Source organism: Ixodes scapularis, unplaced genomic scaffold (assembly GCF_016920785.2).
Source record: "Ixodes scapularis isolate PalLabHiFi unplaced genomic scaffold, ASM1692078v2 PGA_scaffold4__175_contigs__length_147842914, whole genome shotgun sequence".
NCBI lineage: Eukaryota > Metazoa > Arthropoda > Arachnida > Ixodida > Ixodidae > Ixodes > Ixodes scapularis.
The window spans coordinates 83,507,815-83,528,055 of record NW_024609879.1 but is presented as its reverse complement, the minus strand read 5'-3'; the positions used below and the strand labels follow the sequence as shown (position 1 = coordinate 83,528,055).

Genomic DNA, 20,241 nt, shown 5'->3' with positions numbered 1-20,241 from the left:
AAAACGAGACGTCTACAAACCTCTGTTATGCGAAATTAGAGCGCAGCTCTTGAGGAGGAGGAGTGGAGGGTTGGGGGGGGTATCCTTCACCCTCCTCATCCCCCTCCCTTCCCCTCCTCCTCTCCCTTCTTTCTCCTCCTCCTCCAGCTAAATTTAGCTGGAAAATTGACGCCACGTACGTACGTGCTCTCAAACACCAATTCAATTTCTGCGCTACATTTAGAGGGGAATATGAGTTCACTTGACTTCTTGTCACGTCACGTATGAACAAATTCAGTTTCGGGAAAATTGCTGTTGACGTCACGAGACTTCAACAGCAATTCAATTGCCCGCTATTAGTGGGGAACTGAATTGGTGTTGGGGTCACGTGACGTCAATTTTCCCGCTAAATTTAGCGCGGTGACGGCGACGCCGCGACAGCATAGAAACGGCCGCCTAAGAACTGCGTTCTAACATTTCTTTCCGCGAATTTTGGGGTGCTTGTCATTTGAGGACAGCTCTAATTTCGGGTTCTTTTTTTTTTTTTTTTTTTTTTTTTTTAAATCCTGATAAAAAATTGGTTGGTGGTTGCTTTTTGGGGTTTATCAGCATGTATACCAAAAACAAAGAACCCTAAACATAACTAGGGGTTTTGAATTTTTGGTATATACCAATAAACCCCAAATTCGAGCAGTCCTCAAATAAGGAAAACCCAGACTTTGGGGAAAGCAGTCTTTACATACAGCTTTAATTTGCGCCGACCCGGAACAAAGCCACCACTGAACTGTCTGTGAGGCTACTTCTTTCTTTGGGTGCTACATTCCTCATCTCGCTTGCACATTAAGTTTGCTTCTAGACAAGAAGTGTTTGATTAGACAATTAACTATAGTCAGCGACAAGCTAAGAGTTCAGGGGAAGCTCCTCCTAGCTCTTTCCACTGTGGCAGAGCGAATGCTAAAAAGGAGGTCGACCCCTTTCTAACATTCGCTCTGTTAAAGTGGAAAAAGGTGGGAGGAGCTTCCTTTAAATTCAGCCTGTCACTGGCAAAAGGTACCAAGAGTAATTAGTGACTACCACCAAAGGTAACTATTACTACTTTGTCCAATTGGTAATTTGCTTATCACTAGATTGTGACAGCCCTGTCTCGTGATTTTATTTTAGATGTACCAAGCAGTAAGACTGACATCAGTAACTATATATTGACTATTGTTACCGAATTAGTGTTGTCTATGCAAGACTTCTTTGTTTCTTCGCAGTTCTATGTAGAATTGGTAGCAAAGCATATATTTTTTAAATATCTACTGTTGAGACCGGCTATAACGAACTCGGTTATAACGAAATAGCGGCTGCAGCGAAGCGATCCCGATTCCCATTTGCACTTCGTTATAACCGAAGTTGATTATAACGAAATAGCAAATATAGCGAAGTGATTTCCGATTCCCGTTGACTTTGTTATAAACGGTCTCGACAGTATGGCAGACAAAGAGGTTTAATTATAACCATCTCCAAAAGTAACCTACCAGCGATTTCATGACTTCAAAACGTAACAAAATGACTTAACTAGGTACATACAAAAAAAAAAAGCTGTAACAATAGTACAAAATTACTCGCAAAAATATTTAACTGCTAGTAATCGGGTGACCTGCTGGATATCCTAGAGGTCTAAACATAAAACTCCCGCCAGTTCCTCGACATTTTCAACACTGCTCAAAGTTTCTAGAGCATGAAAATTATTTAGTTCTATGACCTACGAGTCAGCTGAAGATGAAAAGCTACGTCCCTTTGGCCCCTGCCGAGTAAAGGCAGTGGATCACAAAATGTGTTTAAATTCCGTTTCACCTCACTCCGATCCTAGGCGGCACACCAGCAAACACTATATATGAAACGTGCACTGCATTTCGGTTCGCTGAGTCTGGGTGTAGAGGTCAAGCGTAATGTTTCTTTGCCGCAGAATGTTTCGTGGAAGCATGCTAGCCCGGGCTGTAAATGCATTCCGAGTTAAGAATGGAAATTTCGGAATTTGAAACAAGCGTGCAACAATAACTTTCATTTTCAATTTTTGATAATGCAATTAAAAATGCAAAGGTGCAAACAAGCTGGACAAGACTGACGATAATAAACCCTGGAGAAGGAGAAGAAGAGGGACAAAGAACAAACACAAACACAGCTGGGCGCTGGTGCACGACTGAAAAAATCCCCCTGGTCCTGGAGAATATTTTCGGTCGTGCACCGGTCACCTAGCTGTGTTAGGAGATTTATGTTCGTCCTTTGTCCCCGTTGTTCCCCTTCTAGGGGGATTATCTTTGTCAGTTTCAATATGTTGCTTCCACCACCTACCAGCAGTGCGGTCGGTGCAATGCCAGACTTGACCAGGGATTCCAGGAGGCAGGAATGGCAGCCCTCTGAAGCCAGGGCTCGTGAAAATAAAAAGTGACCTTCAAGAAAAAAAAAAAAAAAGGAGAGTTGATGCATGCCTTCCACTCTAAAAGTGAGAAGGCAGTGGAAGTTGCATATTCCACTCAAATTAAATACCTTTCAAAACCCCTTGAAGGCAATGCATAAGATGGCAGTACCAGTACTGCATCTTAGCATGTAGCGTTGACCTTTACTATACTAGAAGGCTTTCTTAGCGGCTGCTGAATAATTGCAGCTCCTCCCATTTTTGGGCACTCCTTTTTCCCCCACATAATCAACGATAGAGAAAGCCTCGCTGCCGTATTGTCCAAAATACTGTTTTTTGAGAGAACATTATTGTTCCATCCTCGCTTCGTTTGCTTTTGCAAGTTCAAGGTGACCCTACACCAACATTACTCTGTCCGAGTCATATATAATGACTAGGGTATAAACCTAGTCATTATGTGCGAACACAAAATGTGTTTGTTCGAACGTACAAATGCATTCTGCATCAAAGAATGGTACGACGTTTGTGGTACCCAGCTGGTCGCAGGCGGCGTCCTTCTTGAGAGCCACCTCCAGCGGTGACTCCTCGTCCCCGTCCTTGGCCAGGTGGCTGTCTCCGACCTCGAAGCAGTCCAAGAAGACGGAAAGAGAGACGGGGTTCTCGTCGCCAAATGTCACCCTGCGGTCCGCGCGACGCCACAGGGGTTGGCAGCGTTCCACGTGTTCTGCGATGCGGGACAGCTTCTTCGGTTGCACCGACAACTCCTCCGCCAGCTCCTGATGGTAAGAGACGGCAATGCGTCCATAAACTTACGCGCGACGTCCCGACAAAGAAAAATGGCGACGTATCTTTCAATTTATGTACAACGTCCCAATGACGAAAAACGACGTGGCACGGGACTTGTTTCCTAGGCCGTATTGTACGGGCTCGCCGGTGACCTCGTGGTAGCACAACGTGCGGACGAGCAACTGTCGGAGAAGTGCTCCTTGCTCACCTCCACCGTCGGGTCGCTCAACGGCGGCGGGATGCAGTCGTCGGCGTGCGACCTGTCCACGGCCTTGTGCAGCTGGCAGAGTTGCCTCAGCCGCCGGCAGGTCTGCCACAGAAGCTTGGCATCGTAGCTCAGCTGTTCCTCGTCTGTGGGGAGGGAGCGGCTCACGTAGCCGGCGCCATTGAAAAGAAGTTATTACCAGGAACGCAAATAGAACCACAATGAGGGTTTCGTCGTTTCAAGATGACATTATCATCGCGGCCACCATCCGGCCCAGAATTGTGAGCAACTGGCCGAACCAATCAAAATACTAAAGAGATTAGAGACCCACTTCGGAGCAACCTGAAAATTTAGCATCTGGAGTGTCAGCAGCCTCCGGATGCCATATTTCCAGTTTTACCACTAATTTCATATTACCATAACTCTAGTACTAGTAATAAGCTACGTACTGCTACTAGTATGCTATGACGGATAGTACCACATACGCTTGAATTTGTTGGATCTGCTTTTGGTGTTCGTCTCAAAGAAGCTTTTGAGTTTTTGTTCCGTGCGATGTCATCTGTGAGTAGCGGCGTTAACCATAGTTTCTTTCCGTTTTCCTTCCTGCGCACGTGAATAACGGGAAATCTCCAGTTCTAATGTTTTTTCAAGAAACTTATACGTGTGAAGTTTGGGCATGATAACTGACCATTTAAAGACACACTAGTGAAAAGTTTCGGTGGACTCTGTTCGTTGGCTTAATTATAAATTTTTTTTACGCCCGCATAGTGCTCGCAAACACCCTGACAACGTAGATCTGGTATGGTGACCCTATTTATAAGAGTATAAGTCAACCTTTTTATTTTCCTTAAATGTAAAAAATTAAAGGTTGACTTGTAATCGTGATTAAAAAATGTTGACTTACATTCGTGATTAAATTTCGCGACTCTACTGAGTGCATTGAGCTATCGAGCCATCGATCCGGAGTCACCGTAGCGTTTCTTGTTTCCGAAAGCTTTTGGTGCACGAAGACAACTGAAACAGCAGCAGCCCATGGCCCACCATGGCTGCCGCTTGCGCGAGGCCTGAGGGGCGCCTGATCAACTGCCCCTCGGGCCCTGCGCCAGTTGACGGCCAGCACTGCTTGCGAGTGCCCCTTGCACCGCAAGGGGGGGGGGTGGAGGGGGGAGGGAGGGGGGCACGCCGTGATACACCATCCAATGCCATGTGCCTCGCCCCTCCCTCCCCCTTTCGGGGACACGCACCTAAATAAAATATAAAACTCGTTGCAGCTTGCGGCGGCTCACGCGTTTTCGTTTTTCGTCTTTCGTCGCTTCGCTTGTCTTCACCTTCTTTCGTTTCTTGTCATGGCCGCCGTTTTACGACAGTGTCAGCCAGGTATTGTTGCGAGTTTGTATCTCCTCTTCAAAACTGGCTTCAAAAAAGGCTGCATTTCAAATGTGCTTGACAGCACCAAAAGGAACGTCGGCTGGGTTTGCGAGGATGTGGACGAAGCTGACGAAGCTTCCGACGGCAATGACATGTCCCCAAGTTCTGACAGTGATGAAGTTCTTGGCATCACGCTGTGATTTAGCTAAGAGTGCTGTAATGAAAGTATGTTTTCTTTTTTTTTTTTTTTTGCCAAAACTTTATTCTTTATAAAAAAAAAACAAAAAAAACAAAAACAGGTCAACTTCTTATTGAATTTCTCTTTTCATGCTCGGCAAGTTTAACATAATGGCATCGACCTACATTTGAGTAAGTACGGTAATTAACAGACCATTCTTGATAGCACGAATTCAAGGGCAACATTAGGGAACACTCGCACACCTTGTTCCAGCAACTTTGGCTCCAGAACGCCGATCACGCTTGTCACCACGTGCAGAGTTGCCCGGCTGCTGTACACAATCTTCTCCAGGGCCTGAGGGAGAAGCCACATAAATCATGTATTTAGTTAATTATACACATTGCCAGCCACCACTTGGCAGGCAAGGCAGGGGCGAGCATACAGGATGTACACCCCACCCCCACCCCGAAAAAAACAGCATCGTCGAAATGCACGTTCACTTTTTGCCAAAATGTACGGTCAGCGGTCCAAACTAGATTTCAAGTATTCAGAGCTTGTTGTTATCCGGTTTAAAAGTTATAAGCGATATTTGAAAATGTTCAATGGGAAAACGGCGGTTGGAGAAGCCTGCAAATGCCTGGAGGTGAATGTTGTCAGCTACAGGGAACTGGCCCCATTTTTTCGTTGAAAGTTTAAAAATATCATCCCTAACTTTTGAACAAAATAATGTCTAATTATGAATCTTTGGCATCTGGTCCAGACCACTAGCACGCTACGTTTTGGCAGAGACTGAGCATTTGGCAATGCACAGTTTATTTTTTCAATGGAAGACAAAGAACGGACATTTTTTTAGGGCGACGGCATACAGACAAGCAAAAGAACAGTAAAAAAAGCTACAAGAGAGCGAGCAATACGAGACAAAAAGAAAAGTGGATACATCTGTAGCACCCTTCAGCAAAGTGTTCTAGCCATGGAGTGTGTAAGAAGAAATGCTAGCCTACAAAACAAAAAAATTAAAAACAAACCATCGGCTATAGACCATTCCACTAGGAAGAGCGGAGAGCGAAGAAATGCCCTCCCCTCTCACCCAGTGCGTCGTCTGCTCCACCGAGTGGGCTGTACCTAACATCCGGCTGACGTTCAAACTCGGTTTAAAATCGCGTCATCTTGGACATTTCAGGCGCAGATGCACAGATTTTTATTTGCAAGTTATCGTGTAATGCTGTACTCTATAAAAAGAGGGTCCAATTGCACTGTTACCTGTGTGCAAATAAAAAAAAAATGGGACAGGTGTGTCAGAGCGGCCCGTCTCTCCGGCAAAAAGTAAATCCGGTGGCTGTAGCTTTTTTACTATAAAAAAGTTTGTACTGGTGTAGGCCTTCAGCGACAATGAGTGAAAAGCTGGAATAATAAATAAAAACATGCTCTCCTGGCGCAATAGACGCAGTGGTTGGTTGAGTTGCTGGCTGACTCCACTGCTATTGAAGTAACAGAACAAAGATCCACTAGTTCATCATTTACTGAAATAAAACAACAGAGCACTATAGGCTGATTTTGGAGTAGCCATGAATATTCTAAGAACGCAGAACACTTCACAACGGCAGCCACGACCGAGAGTTCGATGTTATGTCCGCCGGTACAGCCCAAAGGTGGAGAACGGCAACCTCCCAATTTGTCGTCTGCTAGTAGAGTTGGGCATTTGCCGTCTCTCTCGTTTTACCCCGCCGAACCTGCTGAACTTCCCGGATGTGCGGAGAGGGCGCTGCGGTTAAACAAAATGGCGCCACCCTGAGAGTGCCGAATAGAATGGTCTATAACAGCTGATGGTTTTCGAGTTGAAGCACCATGCAAGAATGGCTTCCCAATGTCACGGAAGTTTCAATCAGACATAAGAGTCTGGCTACAGTCAACTCTTCGTAATATAGAAAGAAAAGTGTATGCCTACCATGTGCCACAGGTTTATTTTGATTCAGTCTGTGCACTATCTTGCACAGCTTCTGACAGATTTCTGCTGCTCCAAACACGCAAAACGAAAGGGCTTTCGACTAGTATTTATGCGTGCCTAAAATTTTATAGAAACGCAACCTACAGAAATTCAGCTATCTAAAAAATTATAGAATGCTTAAAACTGGGGTTATTCAGCATAAAAACCACACGAGCAGCAGCCACCTGGGGGCTTCTCTGATGACAGCAGAAAACTCTAAACACTTCAGAATTAATGAGTCATCTCAGGCATATCTTTCTTACTATAAAAATGATGAAACCTACTGCAAAACATAATTTTGAAAGCCACCAAAATGTTGAACACATGGTCAAGTAAACCAAAAAATTAACTTCCAAGGTCTCTGTCTTCAGATTCCTTTGTGACAATTTGTTACTTTCTGAAAGGGTTCCCCCAAGCTCCCAAGTTTCCTTGATCATTCCTGCTCACGAGTAAAAAGATCCTCCAGTTAAAGCACAGTTTAGGAAGATCCGAGGCATAGATTCATCCACCACTATGTGCCAGACATTCCCTGCTGCGTGCATTACTGTTTACAAGGTCTCTAGGCTTCTGACCGACTTTATTGCTTCTATGCCAAGACTGGGAAGAATTTTCTGGCTATTGTCAAAGGCGGATAAGTACTCGTCAAAATTAAAAAATGAAAAAAAAAAAAAAAAAAACACTGAAAAAAAAAAAGCATTAAAAAGATTTTAAAAAATAGAGTATTTTTTTAAGCTGTGAAAAGCCCTTTAAAGGGAAGATGATAAGGAAGAAACAAACCTGTTGTTGCACATTGGGTGCCTTCATGTCACTCAATAACCTAGACAGCTTTGCGACGAGTTGTGCTGGAAAAAAAAAGTGCCACGAGAAAAGTTTGTAAGCCTAGCCAGTGCCCACTCAAAGCAAAACTTACGAATCAGCTACGTAATTTTGTGCTATCCACTCGTCATTATACTCGAGCTGAAGCCGTTCAACCATAGTTTCATTTTAATTGGGGCAGTCTAGGAACATATCATATCAAATCAAATCATGTATTGTGTGTCTGCGTACACGGGTGCCGGAGCCACAGACGAAGAGTTGACCTTTGTCGACTCGACGCGTGTCGTAAATATTACTTATTTATTTCTTTTACCTTTTAAACCTATTCAATTAATAGCACCTTCGTGCACGTTTTTGTGTGGTTTGAGTTTCAGTTTGCTCCATGCCATTGTCCACTAAGCTAACACTTTTCTTTTAAACATAAAGTAGCATGCATGAGCAAACAATGAAAAGAATGTTTTATTTACCTGGCAGTGCCACTTGGCACATAATTTTTGTTTGTTCAAGCGACTTTTGGACTTTTGTTTTGGTATGAACGTTTGCCGTTACAGAACAGCGAATCTATGTCGTTCGGCCATGCACTTTGTGGCAAACACCGAGATCCAGGAACTACTAATGAACATTGGACATCCATGAAAACAAGGAAGTTACAGTTCCGAATAAACAAAGGCTGAGTACGGCCGCTCAAAAGAGTGACCTCAGGGTCCGAGGTCGAGGTGCCACTGCATAGTGCCGCTTCTCAAAAGGTACAATAGGAGAAATATGTCACAGGTTGGAAGCATGCTGACATCAATCAACTTTTTGCCCATATAATAGTGTTTTTTTATAAATCAATATTCTTCACAGAGCATGCTACAGTGTGAGACCAAAATTTCCGTTTGGTGTGTGGGCAAAAAAACCAGGCACTCAAAGGGCTAAACAAAGTTATATGGCAAACTGGTAAACAATTGCGTTGCATACGTGAAACGTTGTAGTGTCACGGGACATCAGGTCACGTGATGTCAATTTCCCTGCAAAATTTAGCGGAGAAACTGAATTTGTACATAGGTCATGTGACACAAAATCATGCGACGTCATTTTTCCCAATAAATTTAGCGGGGAAACTGAATTGGCGTTGAGGTCACGTGACATCAATTTTCCCGCTAAATCTAGCGGGGAAACTGAAGTCATGCGATGTCACCCGCCACGGCTTCATGAAGTGCGGCTTTCTCGAAATCCAGAGCCACTACTAGCCAAAGAATGTTTCACATTAAAAGAGAAATCAAATACAGCGATAGAAAATTGCCTACCGTATTTACTCGCAGAATGAACACACTTTTCTTTCCGAAAAATCGATGCAAAGTTGGGGGGGGGGGGGGGGGGGGGCGTTCATTACGCGAAGTAAAATTTTTGCCTCTGCCTCCTATTTACTCTATTTACTAATATTTACTCCCAAAATGAAGGGACCTTTTATCCTGAAAAAATCAAAGTAACTTCTTAGCTCTTTGCGCGCGGCGCCCGACCCCCTAACCTAACTAAGCTGTGCAAAAAAAAAAAAAAAAAAAAAACCTGTTTTTTTTTTCTTTGTTTCTTGGGGTTTTATTTTTTTTTTTTGACAACTTTCCCAAGCTGTTTTGTTTGCTTAGGCAAGGGCTCTCCGCTTATCTTTCTTATCTCCTTGCTCGCGACGCACGCACGACACTGCGCTGTGCAAAAAAAAAAAGAAAATAAAAGAAAAAGTTTTTTTTTGTTTTTTTTTTTCAGTTCCGTGTTTTTTTTTCTTTTTTTTTTTTGTCGCCTTTCGCAAGTTGTTTTGTTTGCTTAGAGGGCTTCTCCGCTCCTCTTTCTTACCTCTGCGTGCGGCGCGCGACCCCCGTAACCAAACTGCACTGTGCAAAAAAAAAAAAAAAAAAAAAAAGGGGAAAAAGCTCCTTTTTGTTTTTGTTTTCTCTTAGTTCCGTGGTGTTTTTTTTTTTTTTTTTTTTGCTTTTTGCCGCCTTTTGCAAGCTGTTTCGTTCGCTTAGAGTGCTTCTCCGCTTCTCTTTCTTACCTTCTTGCGCGCGGCGGCGCGCGAACCCGAAGTCCAGACTGCGCTGTGCAAAAAAAAAAAAAAAGAAAGCTCCTCTTCATGTTTTTTTTTTCTTGCTTCCGTTGGATCTTTGCGAATTTTTTTAACGCCTTTTGCAAGGCGTTTTGCTCGCCCACGCTGCCCATGCACTCGCGACCTCGCTGCACCAGGATAGAAAAGTGCGTTCGTTCATTTCGCGCGCGTGAAGGGAGGGGGTCAAAATTTTGACGTCAGAGTTGGGAGTGCGTTTATTACGCGAGTGAAAAAAAAAAGTCGAAATTTTGAGAGCCGACTTGGGGGGTGCGCTCATTATGCGAGTGCGTTCATTGTGCGAATAAATACGATAAATAGTAACAGTTGAAAGAAGATTCTCGTCCGAACATACAATGCAACGCAACAAGGACTGTCACCAACAGTGGCAACAAAAGGATTTTGTTCGGTATCCTAATTTTAAGCCGCTTGTGCCCACGGCCCACATTCTTACGAGAGGATCGGTTCCTACAATTAATTCAACTGAGCCCCTATTACACCAGTAACAGAAGTTATAACAATTCGAGGGCACCATACCTTCATCGGGCACACCATCTCCATCTTTCAGGCTCCCCTGCACCTCGTTCAGAAGCTGCCAGTCTCGGGCCCGATTGCGTTCACTGCAGACAATAGCAGACGTGCACAACGTGATTGCCCCGGCCTGCAGGATTCTCCCCAGAAACTTTTGAGATCTGGGCATCTGACAACTTCAAGGGTGCTGAGGGGAGGAGGAGGGGGCGATTGGTGCAACTTTTGTTGTTCTCTGCACTTTCTCTGCCGCACAGCAGTGATTCTGTTTGCAGGAACCATGCAGTTCTGTTGCGTAGGGTCACACAAGTCTGCCCATCACGACAATCTGGGGCGGTGTGCGTTTTCAAAATCAACATTGTTTTGTTTGGCAGGTGCAAAATCTAGAGGTGGGTTGGACGTAGGGGGGGTGGACAGTCAGCCAGACTGAAGGTTGGCAAAACCACTGCTGCCCACTGTGGGCAGAACCCAGCCTGGCTGGGATACAGATACAAGTAAATAAAATGAGTATTAATGAATCTGTATGTACACCGAAAATTGATGTGGGTGTCTTTTCGACATCTGCATTCAAAAAGTATACAATAATCAAAAATTACCCAGATCCAGACAAACTCCCCAGGCAATAACCCCTGACTTAGGCTATGTCTGAAAGAATTCCCCAGATATTATTATCTAAAAGACAGAAAAAAAAAATTTTAAGCCAGGAAAATTTTCCTAGGGTAGGGAGAAATTTCTCTACGCTGAATAAATTACCCTTAAACCTAAAAACATTTTCTTGAAGTAAAAAAAAAATTTTCTGGACTTCTTAAAGTTTTAAAAATATTCTCTAGAGCAGTGTTTCTCAAATGGGGGTCCTTGATAGCATCCTAGGGGCCCGCAAAGCCCTGCCTCATCAGTCGAGCCCGACAATAAATGTATTTTTTCAAATAGAGTAGAAACGTTTTAATTTTCTGGTGAGTATTCTCATATTTATGTCAATAAGAGAAGGCTACTTCACACTAGCCCTAACTTATATCCATTTATTAAATCATTATCATAATTCACCTATACCTTCTGTCTCCCCCACCACAAACAGGATCATCCATCATCTTTGCCAATCCACAAGGGGTCTGAGAAACATTAATGTTTAAGAACCACTGCTCTAGAGTAAAAACAATTCCCTAAACTAATAAAATTTCTCAAGGCTAGTGAAGATTTCTATAGAATGAAGAGAAGTTTCTGTACACTCAAAAATAAGTTTCCTATAAACGTTGGGAATATCTCTCCAGACTATGAAATTTTCTAGTCCAAGTGTTTTCTGTTTACGAAGACTGTAGGGCTTTGGTTCTTTGCACATACCGTATTTGCACGAATATAACGCGGCCACGAATATAACACGAGGGCAGGATTTGATGCCCTCAAAAAGAAAAAAAAAATTATTACTATTATCACGCGAGCTGAGGCCGCATACATTTCCCGCACTCGGGAGCGTAGCAGAAGTGAAAAGGCAATGGAAATCGAAGAACTATCAGTTTATGTTTTGACTGCACTCATCCTCACTGCTCAGGTCCTTTACAATTTTACAATCCACTTGGCGACTACGCAGATATGAAGCAGCACGGGGCCGTTTGTCTGGTAGTTCCTATTTCTTCAGCGTGAGCTCCTCAGCAGCCCACAAGCAAAGCAAGGCACGAAGCAGAAACACAAATACCAGACCACTCTGGAGCAGAAACTAAAAATGCGCAGGCAGAAAAAAGACTGCGGAATCCGATACACGATGACACTTATTCTTGTTCTGGTCCCTCCGCATAAACAAACGCATCATGTTGCACAATTGAGCAAACACGGGCAGTGGTCTTGGCTTGGCTTGTGCATGCCGCTGCGTTTCTGCGCCTTGCAGGTGCGTTGTATAAATGCAAAAGCGATAAAAGTGCTTTTTATGTTTTCTATTTACCCCTTCACGTGGCCCAAAAGCTAATAAATTCCCCCCACACCCCCACTTCTTTTCCCACTTGATCTCCTGCATTGAGCCGGACAAACGGCTCTCTCCTTTGGCTTTCTCGAGACTCACGTGCCTCATGGCGGAACTTGATTCCGAGTATAACGCGAGGTGCGTTTTGGAGCACGTAATTTGGAAAAAAAACTCGCGTTATATTCGTGCAAATATGGTATTCTCAATCCCACGTCCACCAAAACTGTAAACAAGAGTTCCACCTGAGAACACGGTGGAAGGGGACAGCCACCGCGTACAGCTGACCCTCGGCCGAGATGTAGCAGCAGGGGTAGGTGTTGGGCTTCACTGTCTTCACCAGCACATTGTTCAGCCCCATCAGGGTGTAGTTGTTGCACACCAACCTGCGGAAGAGGATGCGCGACACCTCAGTCGCTTACGAAGGTTTGAAAACAACCTTGCTGGCACCGAAGTGGCCCGCTTGGATCCCGAGAACAAAGCAAGTTTGAAAAAAAAGACTTTCAGCCTTTCCACTCTGGTGATGAAGGAAGACCAGTGAAGCTGTATTATGGTGGGAATGAAGTAATGGCTGGCCGCACGTCGGCAAGCCAGAGTGGAAAGGCTGGAAAGGTTGCGCCACCTATGAGCAACAGCAACAACCAGACGACCGGCAAGCCGGTCGTCTGGTTGCCGCCGTCGCTCATAGATGGTGGTAGCTGTCCAGAGTTTAGTGTCATTATTTGTTTGCTGACGGACACAGTACTAGGAAAACGAGCCCTTAACAGCTCTGCTGTAAAAATTGGCTGCATGTTTTGTCATTTTGCTAAACGCGTTTAAATGTGGTAGCTTTATAGGATAGTTCGGGTGGCGCCTAGGGCAGGATGACCATTAGTAATTAAGTGCCTAGGGTGGGTAGGGCTCTTTGGTCTGGTTGGTGCATAGGGCAGGGTTTTGTATGGAAACAGATTACGCCACACCCATGTCTCCTTGCAACGTTGTGCGCACTTCCCGTCAGCACCACTTGGACAGAAAGCTTTTGTGCTGAATATTTTGGATCACCAAGAGGGGGGGAGTGCGTTTTTCTGCCCTTCTCACTCCTCCTTTCTCCACTCACTCTTTCTACACCCCTTGCTTGTGCTCCTCTCTTTCTTGACCTTTTCAACCCTGTCCTCTCCATGCACTTTCTCACACCACCTGCCTCCGCTCCTCCCGTTCCTGCAAGCTAGGTTTGTAGCTCACTCAGCGGAGCACTCGGCTTCCACGACAGTGACCGGTGTTTGACCCCTGGCACAGATTGTTATTCTTTTCAAGATTGTTTAGCGGTTACGGACTGACTGACCTATGCATTTTGTGTTTACGCAGCTCCTGAGGTTAGTTGGCCCTATAAAGCAACCACTTTAAAAAACACGTATAAAGGAAAGGCCACTAAGTCTGAGAACCTAAATGCTAGTACAGTGCAATCCACTTATAACGATACCACATATAACAATGTATTGCCTATAACAGTCAGTTTCTAGAGCTTCTAGACTAGAAACAATCAGTTTTAGTCCAGATACAACAATACCATATTTACTCACAGAATGAACACACTTTTTTTCCCGAAAAATCGATGCAAAATTGGGGGGGGGGGGGGGGGCATTCATTAAGCGAAGTAAAATTTTTGCCTCCGTATTTACTCGCATAATGAACGGACTTTTTATCCTGAAAAATTGACTTAACTGCTTATCTCTTTGCGCGCGGTGCGCGACCCCCATAACCAAACTAAGCTGTGCAAAAAAAAGAAAAGAAAAAAAAAAGCTCCTCTTTGTTTTTTTTTTGTTTTTTTTCTCTTAGTTCCCTGGGTTGTTTTTTTTGTTGCCGCCTTTCGCAAGCTGTTTCGTTTGCTTTGCTTAGCTGAGGGCTTCTCCGCTTCTCTTCCTTACCTTCTTACGCGCGGTGCGCAATGCGCGACCCCGACCCCGTAACCAAACTGCGCTGTGCAAAAAAAAAAGTTCCTCTTTGTTTTTTCTCTTAGCTCCGTAGGTTGTTTTTTTTGTTTTTTTTGCCGCCTTTCGCAAGCTGTTTTGTTTGCTTAGGCGTGACACAAGGCAAAGTGCACGCACTTGGTTCTTGCCAGTTGGCAATGTCGTCTAGTTCTACGGTTGGCGGGAGACACTGCTACATACACACCGCAGGGCTTCATTTGCGTGTTTGCGTGTACCTACCATCGGATGTAAAGCAACTGACCAATCATAACACTATGTCTTGATTGACTCGTATGTGTGCTCCCATTCCTATACTTCAGTGACCTTAAGGCTGTTTTCTGTGCGATGGAATAAAAATAGGATATGCATAAAAGCAGGTGTTACTACACAAGAGCAATCACTGTCACTCCTTACGCACACTGAGGTGAAAAGCTGTAGATGTTTTCGTCTCGTGTTTGACCAAATTCTTCCAATTAAGTTTCTACTTCTCTAGCAAAATAATTTGTTGGCCTAGTTGTCCTATGTTAAAGTTATTGCAGTTTCGAATAAACCGCCTGATGGCATTGGATGATTCACACCCCAAGCCCTATCGAGGCTCAGTGTAATACAGTTGAACTTCGATTTTACGAAACCCGATCTTACGAATTCCCCGATCTAACGAAGAAATTTTGATTCTCTGTAACGTGCCTATAGGGCTCAATGCTTTTCTGAACTCGAAATAACGGAATAATGTTCCGATTTAACAAAGCTTTTTTGAAAATAAATGCAAGTAAAACGAGGTCGTTTCACGGGTATTTCGAAAAGAAAGGCTCAGAAGATTGTCATTATGGTGCATCAGTAACATTGAGGAACTTGAAGTCTGTATTTTACGGAACTCCACGCAAAAACAAACTGTGCATCACGAGCTTTGAGTAAACTATACCAGATGGCGCTGGCGGCGGTATTTCACGTCGCGTGCAATAGATGGCGCCGCCGACGTTCGCCGTCGTTTTGGCCGTTTGCAGAGCCGAGATTCGTGTTTCTTTGTTCCTGGGTACTCCCTGTTGTCACGACTTTGGATTCCTCTACCAACACCTCTACGTCGCCACCAAATGAAGCCGCCAAAGAAGAAAAGAAAAGTTCTCTCTCTAGAAGAAAAAGCGAAGGTAATTAACACTGTTGCCAGTGAATGTAAAAAATGCGACGTTGCTACAGAGCACGGCATCCCAGCGAGCACGTTTTCAACAATCTTGAAGAGGAAGGACGCTATCCTTCGAGCGGCTTCGTCAAGGAAGTCGACGAAAAAGAAAAACCTGAAAACTATGCCGTACGAAAAGTTGGAAGAAGCGCTTTACACATGGTTTATGGACATGCGAGCCAAGAACGTTCCGACATCGGGGGAAGTGTGGGCTTTGATGACTTCAAAGCAAGTTCTGGCTGGCTGACGCATCTTAAAGAGCGTTACGCGGTTGTAGGCAAGGTGATATGCGGCGAGGAAAGTAGCGTCAACAGGCTTGAGGCCAGCGACTGGCTGTCTAAGAATGTACCGGACATCCTAACAAGCTATGCCCCCAGAAACATATACAACGCCGACGAAAGCGGTCTCTTGTATCAAATGCTACCAAAAAAAACGCTTGCCCAAAAAGGTGCGTCCTGTCACGGCGGCTAATGGCCAAAAAATGCATTTCCCGATTTTACGAATTCCGAGATGTAACGAAGTAATTTGCGGCTCCAGTCAACTTCGTTAAATCGAGGTTCAACTGTATACCATAGCAGTTGCAATCGCAAGGTATGTTGCAGTGCTTCTTTAGACGCAAAGCTTATTTAAAAAGGTACACCGCTCATTTTATGTCCCGGACATTCTGGAAGGAAAATGTGGTGGTGTCCCAGGTCAATGACTGCCGATGGCTTCTCTTGCAGAGACAGCCAAGGGCATGCTTGAACCCAAGTCGACTTCAAGTGCAAGACGTCACTGAATGTTTGGCTGCATTTCCTCAGCACTCACCTCCCGCCCTTGCCAACCTCGAATGCAGCAACCCTGGAGGTCTGGTGAGGGCACCAGATCTGTGGGAGAAAGACGGAAAGAATCTATCAATGTGCAACTTCCCTGCTTGTCGTCTCTTAGCAAAACGTTAGCTGTCATTGTAAACCTCTCTCTAGGAGATTTATTTTTGAGTTCTTACCAGTTTCTGCTGTACCTGCATGGTTAGTTTACAGCAACGACATAAAAGCGCGATTTGTAATACAGGTGATCATTATTTTTCGCTTCTGATGTCAAATGCCCAATTTATTCAAATACTAATAGGTTTATTGTAAAAAGGAATCTCAGCCTTTGCAGTGGAGATTTTGTGTTCTATTAAGACTGGACTTGTGTGCTGTAGTTTCATTTAGAAAAATATTTAAAAAGAAACAGTTCACTTTTTATACTTTACTTTTATTCATATTAAAAATTAAAACTGAAGAAAACTAAAAGAACTTCAAGAAGCTATATCAATTTCATATTTTTCTGCTATAGCTTTCCCATTTTGTAAAAATCAAATATACTCAATATTCAAGATGATGTTATTTGATTCAACCTATCTGATTAGTATGGACATACTACTTCTATTCGATTCAGCCACAAAAAATGACACTGCACGGGGCTACTTGCTGCCCAAGCATAAGAAACAAAAAGAGGGTTGCGCGTCTGCAGTACTCTGCTGCAGACGTTTTCTACGAAGGCCACATTCCGCCGATTAAACTGAATCAGGCCTTGGCCCCTCACTCGCCCCTTGGTCGTAGTGAAACAAGCCCACCTTGCTCCCCTGTCCCTAGCAAAACAGCGGAGTCTTCCTCGGCCCACCCCTCTCTCGTTCGAGGCATGATGAAGATCAGCGGGGCACGTCCAGTGAGCGCACCACTTCTACCATAGGCACCTTTCGAAAGCGTGCTTTCTGTTTGAAGCTATGGAACCATTGCACAATGGTGGACACAAGCGCGAGCTCCTTCTGTTCGATTATGCTTCAGCTTTAAACGGAGCAAAATATTTAAGCTACCTGCTCATGCCACCTGCTAGTTCTGCGGTGTCGGTTGGTGAAAGAAATGTTACCGGATGTTTTCACCTTCATAAGCCACCTCCCCCTTGGTGCAGTGGTTGAGAATCGGGCTGAGCATCTTGAGATCTTGAGTTCTATTTCCCTTGGGGGACTTTCGAAATTTCGCTCTTTCTTCTCAATTCATCCACTTACCACTCTCATGTGCGTGCAGATTCATTTCATATTAAAGGGCAAAATTTTGCAGAGGGACTGCTGAAAAAAAAAAAATGCTACTGCACTTCAAAAACAAACAAAAATCCGTGACTGTCCTACACGAGAGTTCTATTTGGTAAACCGCGTGCGATCTGAGACGGGACATTGCATCGGAGCGATGCTCACCTCGACGAGACCCCAGCGTGGTGCGTAGACCACCAGGAACTGCGTCTTCCGGGGAACGCCGTTGACCTTTGTGTCGGGGGAGCTGTCTTCCACTTCGACCCAGCCACAGTCGGCGTCACGGTAGCCTGCAAAAGGACATCCGGACGATCTTACTGTGTTTTCAGAAAAAAATAACCGTGTCGTTTGGCCCATGTAAGTAAACTTCCATTGCAAGAAGTTGAAACTCCATGAGAATGTGACGCTAGTGGCTATAGAACATGAAAGCTTGAGCGAACGACGTTACCCGGTTCACAAGATGAAAGAGGAAGACCAATTTTGTCTAAGAACTGACATACACCGAAGCCTAATACCGTCAAAACAAGAAATGACAATGTGGATGCCTCTAGCGTCTATTCAAGTAAAAAAAAAAACCTGCCGTCAAAAAAGAAAAAAATATTCTCTTTCACGCTGCCAAGCTTTTTTTGTTTTTAAAGCGGAATAGACGCTACAGGCGCCCACAGTGTCATTTTTTGCTTTGAAGATATTAGGCTCGGGTAGTCGTCGGCTCATAGAGAAATTTTGTCTTTCTCTTCTATCTCTTGGTCCAGGTAATGCCATGCTCTCAACTTTCCCGTCCTATTCCAACTGCTAGCGTCACATTATCATCTTCCAGTTTGCTACTTTTGCAGGCCGAAAAACACAATTCCTTTTTCTCAAAAACACCCGGTAAAACCACTTTACGTACAGCATGTTTTACAGCGCTACTCTTGTATAAATAATCGACAGCTGCATTTCAATCTTTTCATCTAACCGCCGCACGCAAAAATGCGATGTGTGAGAAGTGGCACATTTTCGTTCGATTTTTTAATTGGCATGCTACGATTAACTGACAACATCATGCGATGTGGTCACATGATGTCAGAGTGTGAAGTGACAGGGTCAAGTGACGCCACTTCACATGGCACATTGTCACATGACACCCAGATGTGATGTGACCTGGCATCGGGCAATGTGGCTACGTGATGTCCTGACACGTGGCTCGTTGTCACATGATGCTGTAATGTCATGTGACATCACAGCATTCTGCTATGCTACAACTTGACAGTGAACGTGACTAGATGACATCCTGTGACATCACAACTTCACGTCGCGAGTCACATGACACTGTGATGTCAGGTCATGACATCACAGTGTCATGACCTGACATCCAGAAGTAATGTGACACAAGGGTGTCACATTACTTCTGGGTTTTCTATCGACATTGAAAATATGTATTATTCAATCCCACATACAGGCCTTCTGAAGATTCTCCGAAACACCATCGAGGAGCAGGGCACTTCATCATTTCAAAACGCGGCCGGCATCAACTTGGATAGTTTCTTAGAGCTTCTAACCATCTACCTAAAGGCGACGGCAGTAGTACACCAAAGCAAGCAGTACGTACAGCGAAGTGGTATCTGCATAGGATCCCGGGTAGCTCCGTACCTCTGTGACATTTGCCTTGCCGCATGCGGCTCTGCTATCCAAGAAAACTTAAAAGATCCCCGAGTAGAGGCCATTTTTAGGTACGTGGCTGATTTTTTAATCTTGTGCAACACTCAGGTCCATGAAACAACCAACAGATGTCAGGAAGCAGTCATGACGTGTTTCGATAAAAGCTGCGCCGATCTTGCCTTCACCCACGAGCTCCCCGTTAACAACTGCATAAAATTCCTAGATCTCTCCTTAGAGTTTAGGAATAGACATGTATGCTGGAGATATCAGGCAAGATCTTGCAAAGGATTTCTTCCTTTTAGCTCTGAACATACCGAAAATGTGAAAAGAGCAGTTGCGACCACAGCCCTTAAGAGGTCATGTGAGCATCAGGTGCGGAGGAGTTTTGCGACACAAATCTCTAGGCTACAAAATGCAGGCTACCCTAGGACACTTCTTGTTTAGATTTGTGAAAACATATCTGCAAAGGTCAAGCGCCGACCTGAAGGAGATGGAACAACAACAACAAAAAAGCCTCGAACACCCTATGTGGTTGCCCCTTACAGCCATGGGCTCACCCATCGACTAAAAAAGATTGCTGGCCGACAGGGCGTACAGGTCATATGCTCTGCGCCTAATAAGGCATACTCCATGTGCCGGAAGGTGAACAAGGAGGACAACAACGAAGAGACAGGTTGCAGCACATCTCACAAGACCAGATACACTGAATGTACAAAAGAAGTTGTGTACCAGATCCCTTTGTCATGTGGCAAATGCTACATTGCTCAAACGGGAAGGTGTATTAACGACAGAACAAGAGAGCACGCAGCGTCAGTGAAGGCCACCACAGCAGCAGGGCACCTCGCGGCCCATTGTTGGGTGTGCACATGTACGCCAAACCTTGCCAACATTGACATCCTGGCAAAAAATCGCATAAGGGTTGCTCGAGAAGTTCTCGAGGCCCTTGCTATTGACGCGAAGGGGGATCATTGCGTGAGTGCACCGTCAATCGCGCTGCACCAGAAGGAATTGGTATACCTGCGAAGAGCCGCACACTTGACAGGCACATGAAAGAAGAGGAAGAGCGAGAGACGAAGGTTCGGATATAGAAGAAGGGGAAGAATCCGTTTAGCTGTACAGTATAAAAAAAGAAGATTTCATTAAAATAGTTGATAGTCCAG

The 20,241-nt window shown here is 44.6% G+C and overlaps 1 protein-coding gene across 1 annotated transcript in view; it reads right to left on the bottom strand.

Annotated features, from left to right (window-relative positions):
- Window positions 1–1,830: 1,830 nt before the first annotated feature.
- Window positions 1,831–20,241, bottom strand: part of LOC115313073 (rab3 GTPase-activating protein non-catalytic subunit) — a 36,384-nt gene continuing 17,973 nt past the window's right edge. The window contains exons 13-22 of the mRNA XM_040216320.3: window positions 17,609–17,733; window positions 16,201–16,259; window positions 12,516–12,656; window positions 10,332–10,414; window positions 7,679–7,743; window positions 5,181–5,271; window positions 3,375–3,517; window positions 2,913–3,156; window positions 2,317–2,414; window positions 1,831–1,959 (exon numbers count right to left, since the gene is read on the bottom strand). Of these exons, the coding sequence (XP_040072254.1) occupies window positions 1,831–1,959; window positions 2,317–2,414; window positions 2,913–3,156; window positions 3,375–3,517; window positions 5,181–5,271; window positions 7,679–7,743; window positions 10,332–10,414; window positions 12,516–12,656; window positions 16,201–16,259; window positions 17,609–17,733 (1,178 nt within the window). The remainder of the gene's footprint in view (window positions 1,960–2,316; window positions 2,415–2,912; window positions 3,157–3,374; window positions 3,518–5,180; window positions 5,272–7,678; window positions 7,744–10,331; window positions 10,415–12,515; window positions 12,657–16,200; window positions 16,260–17,608; window positions 17,734–20,241) is intronic.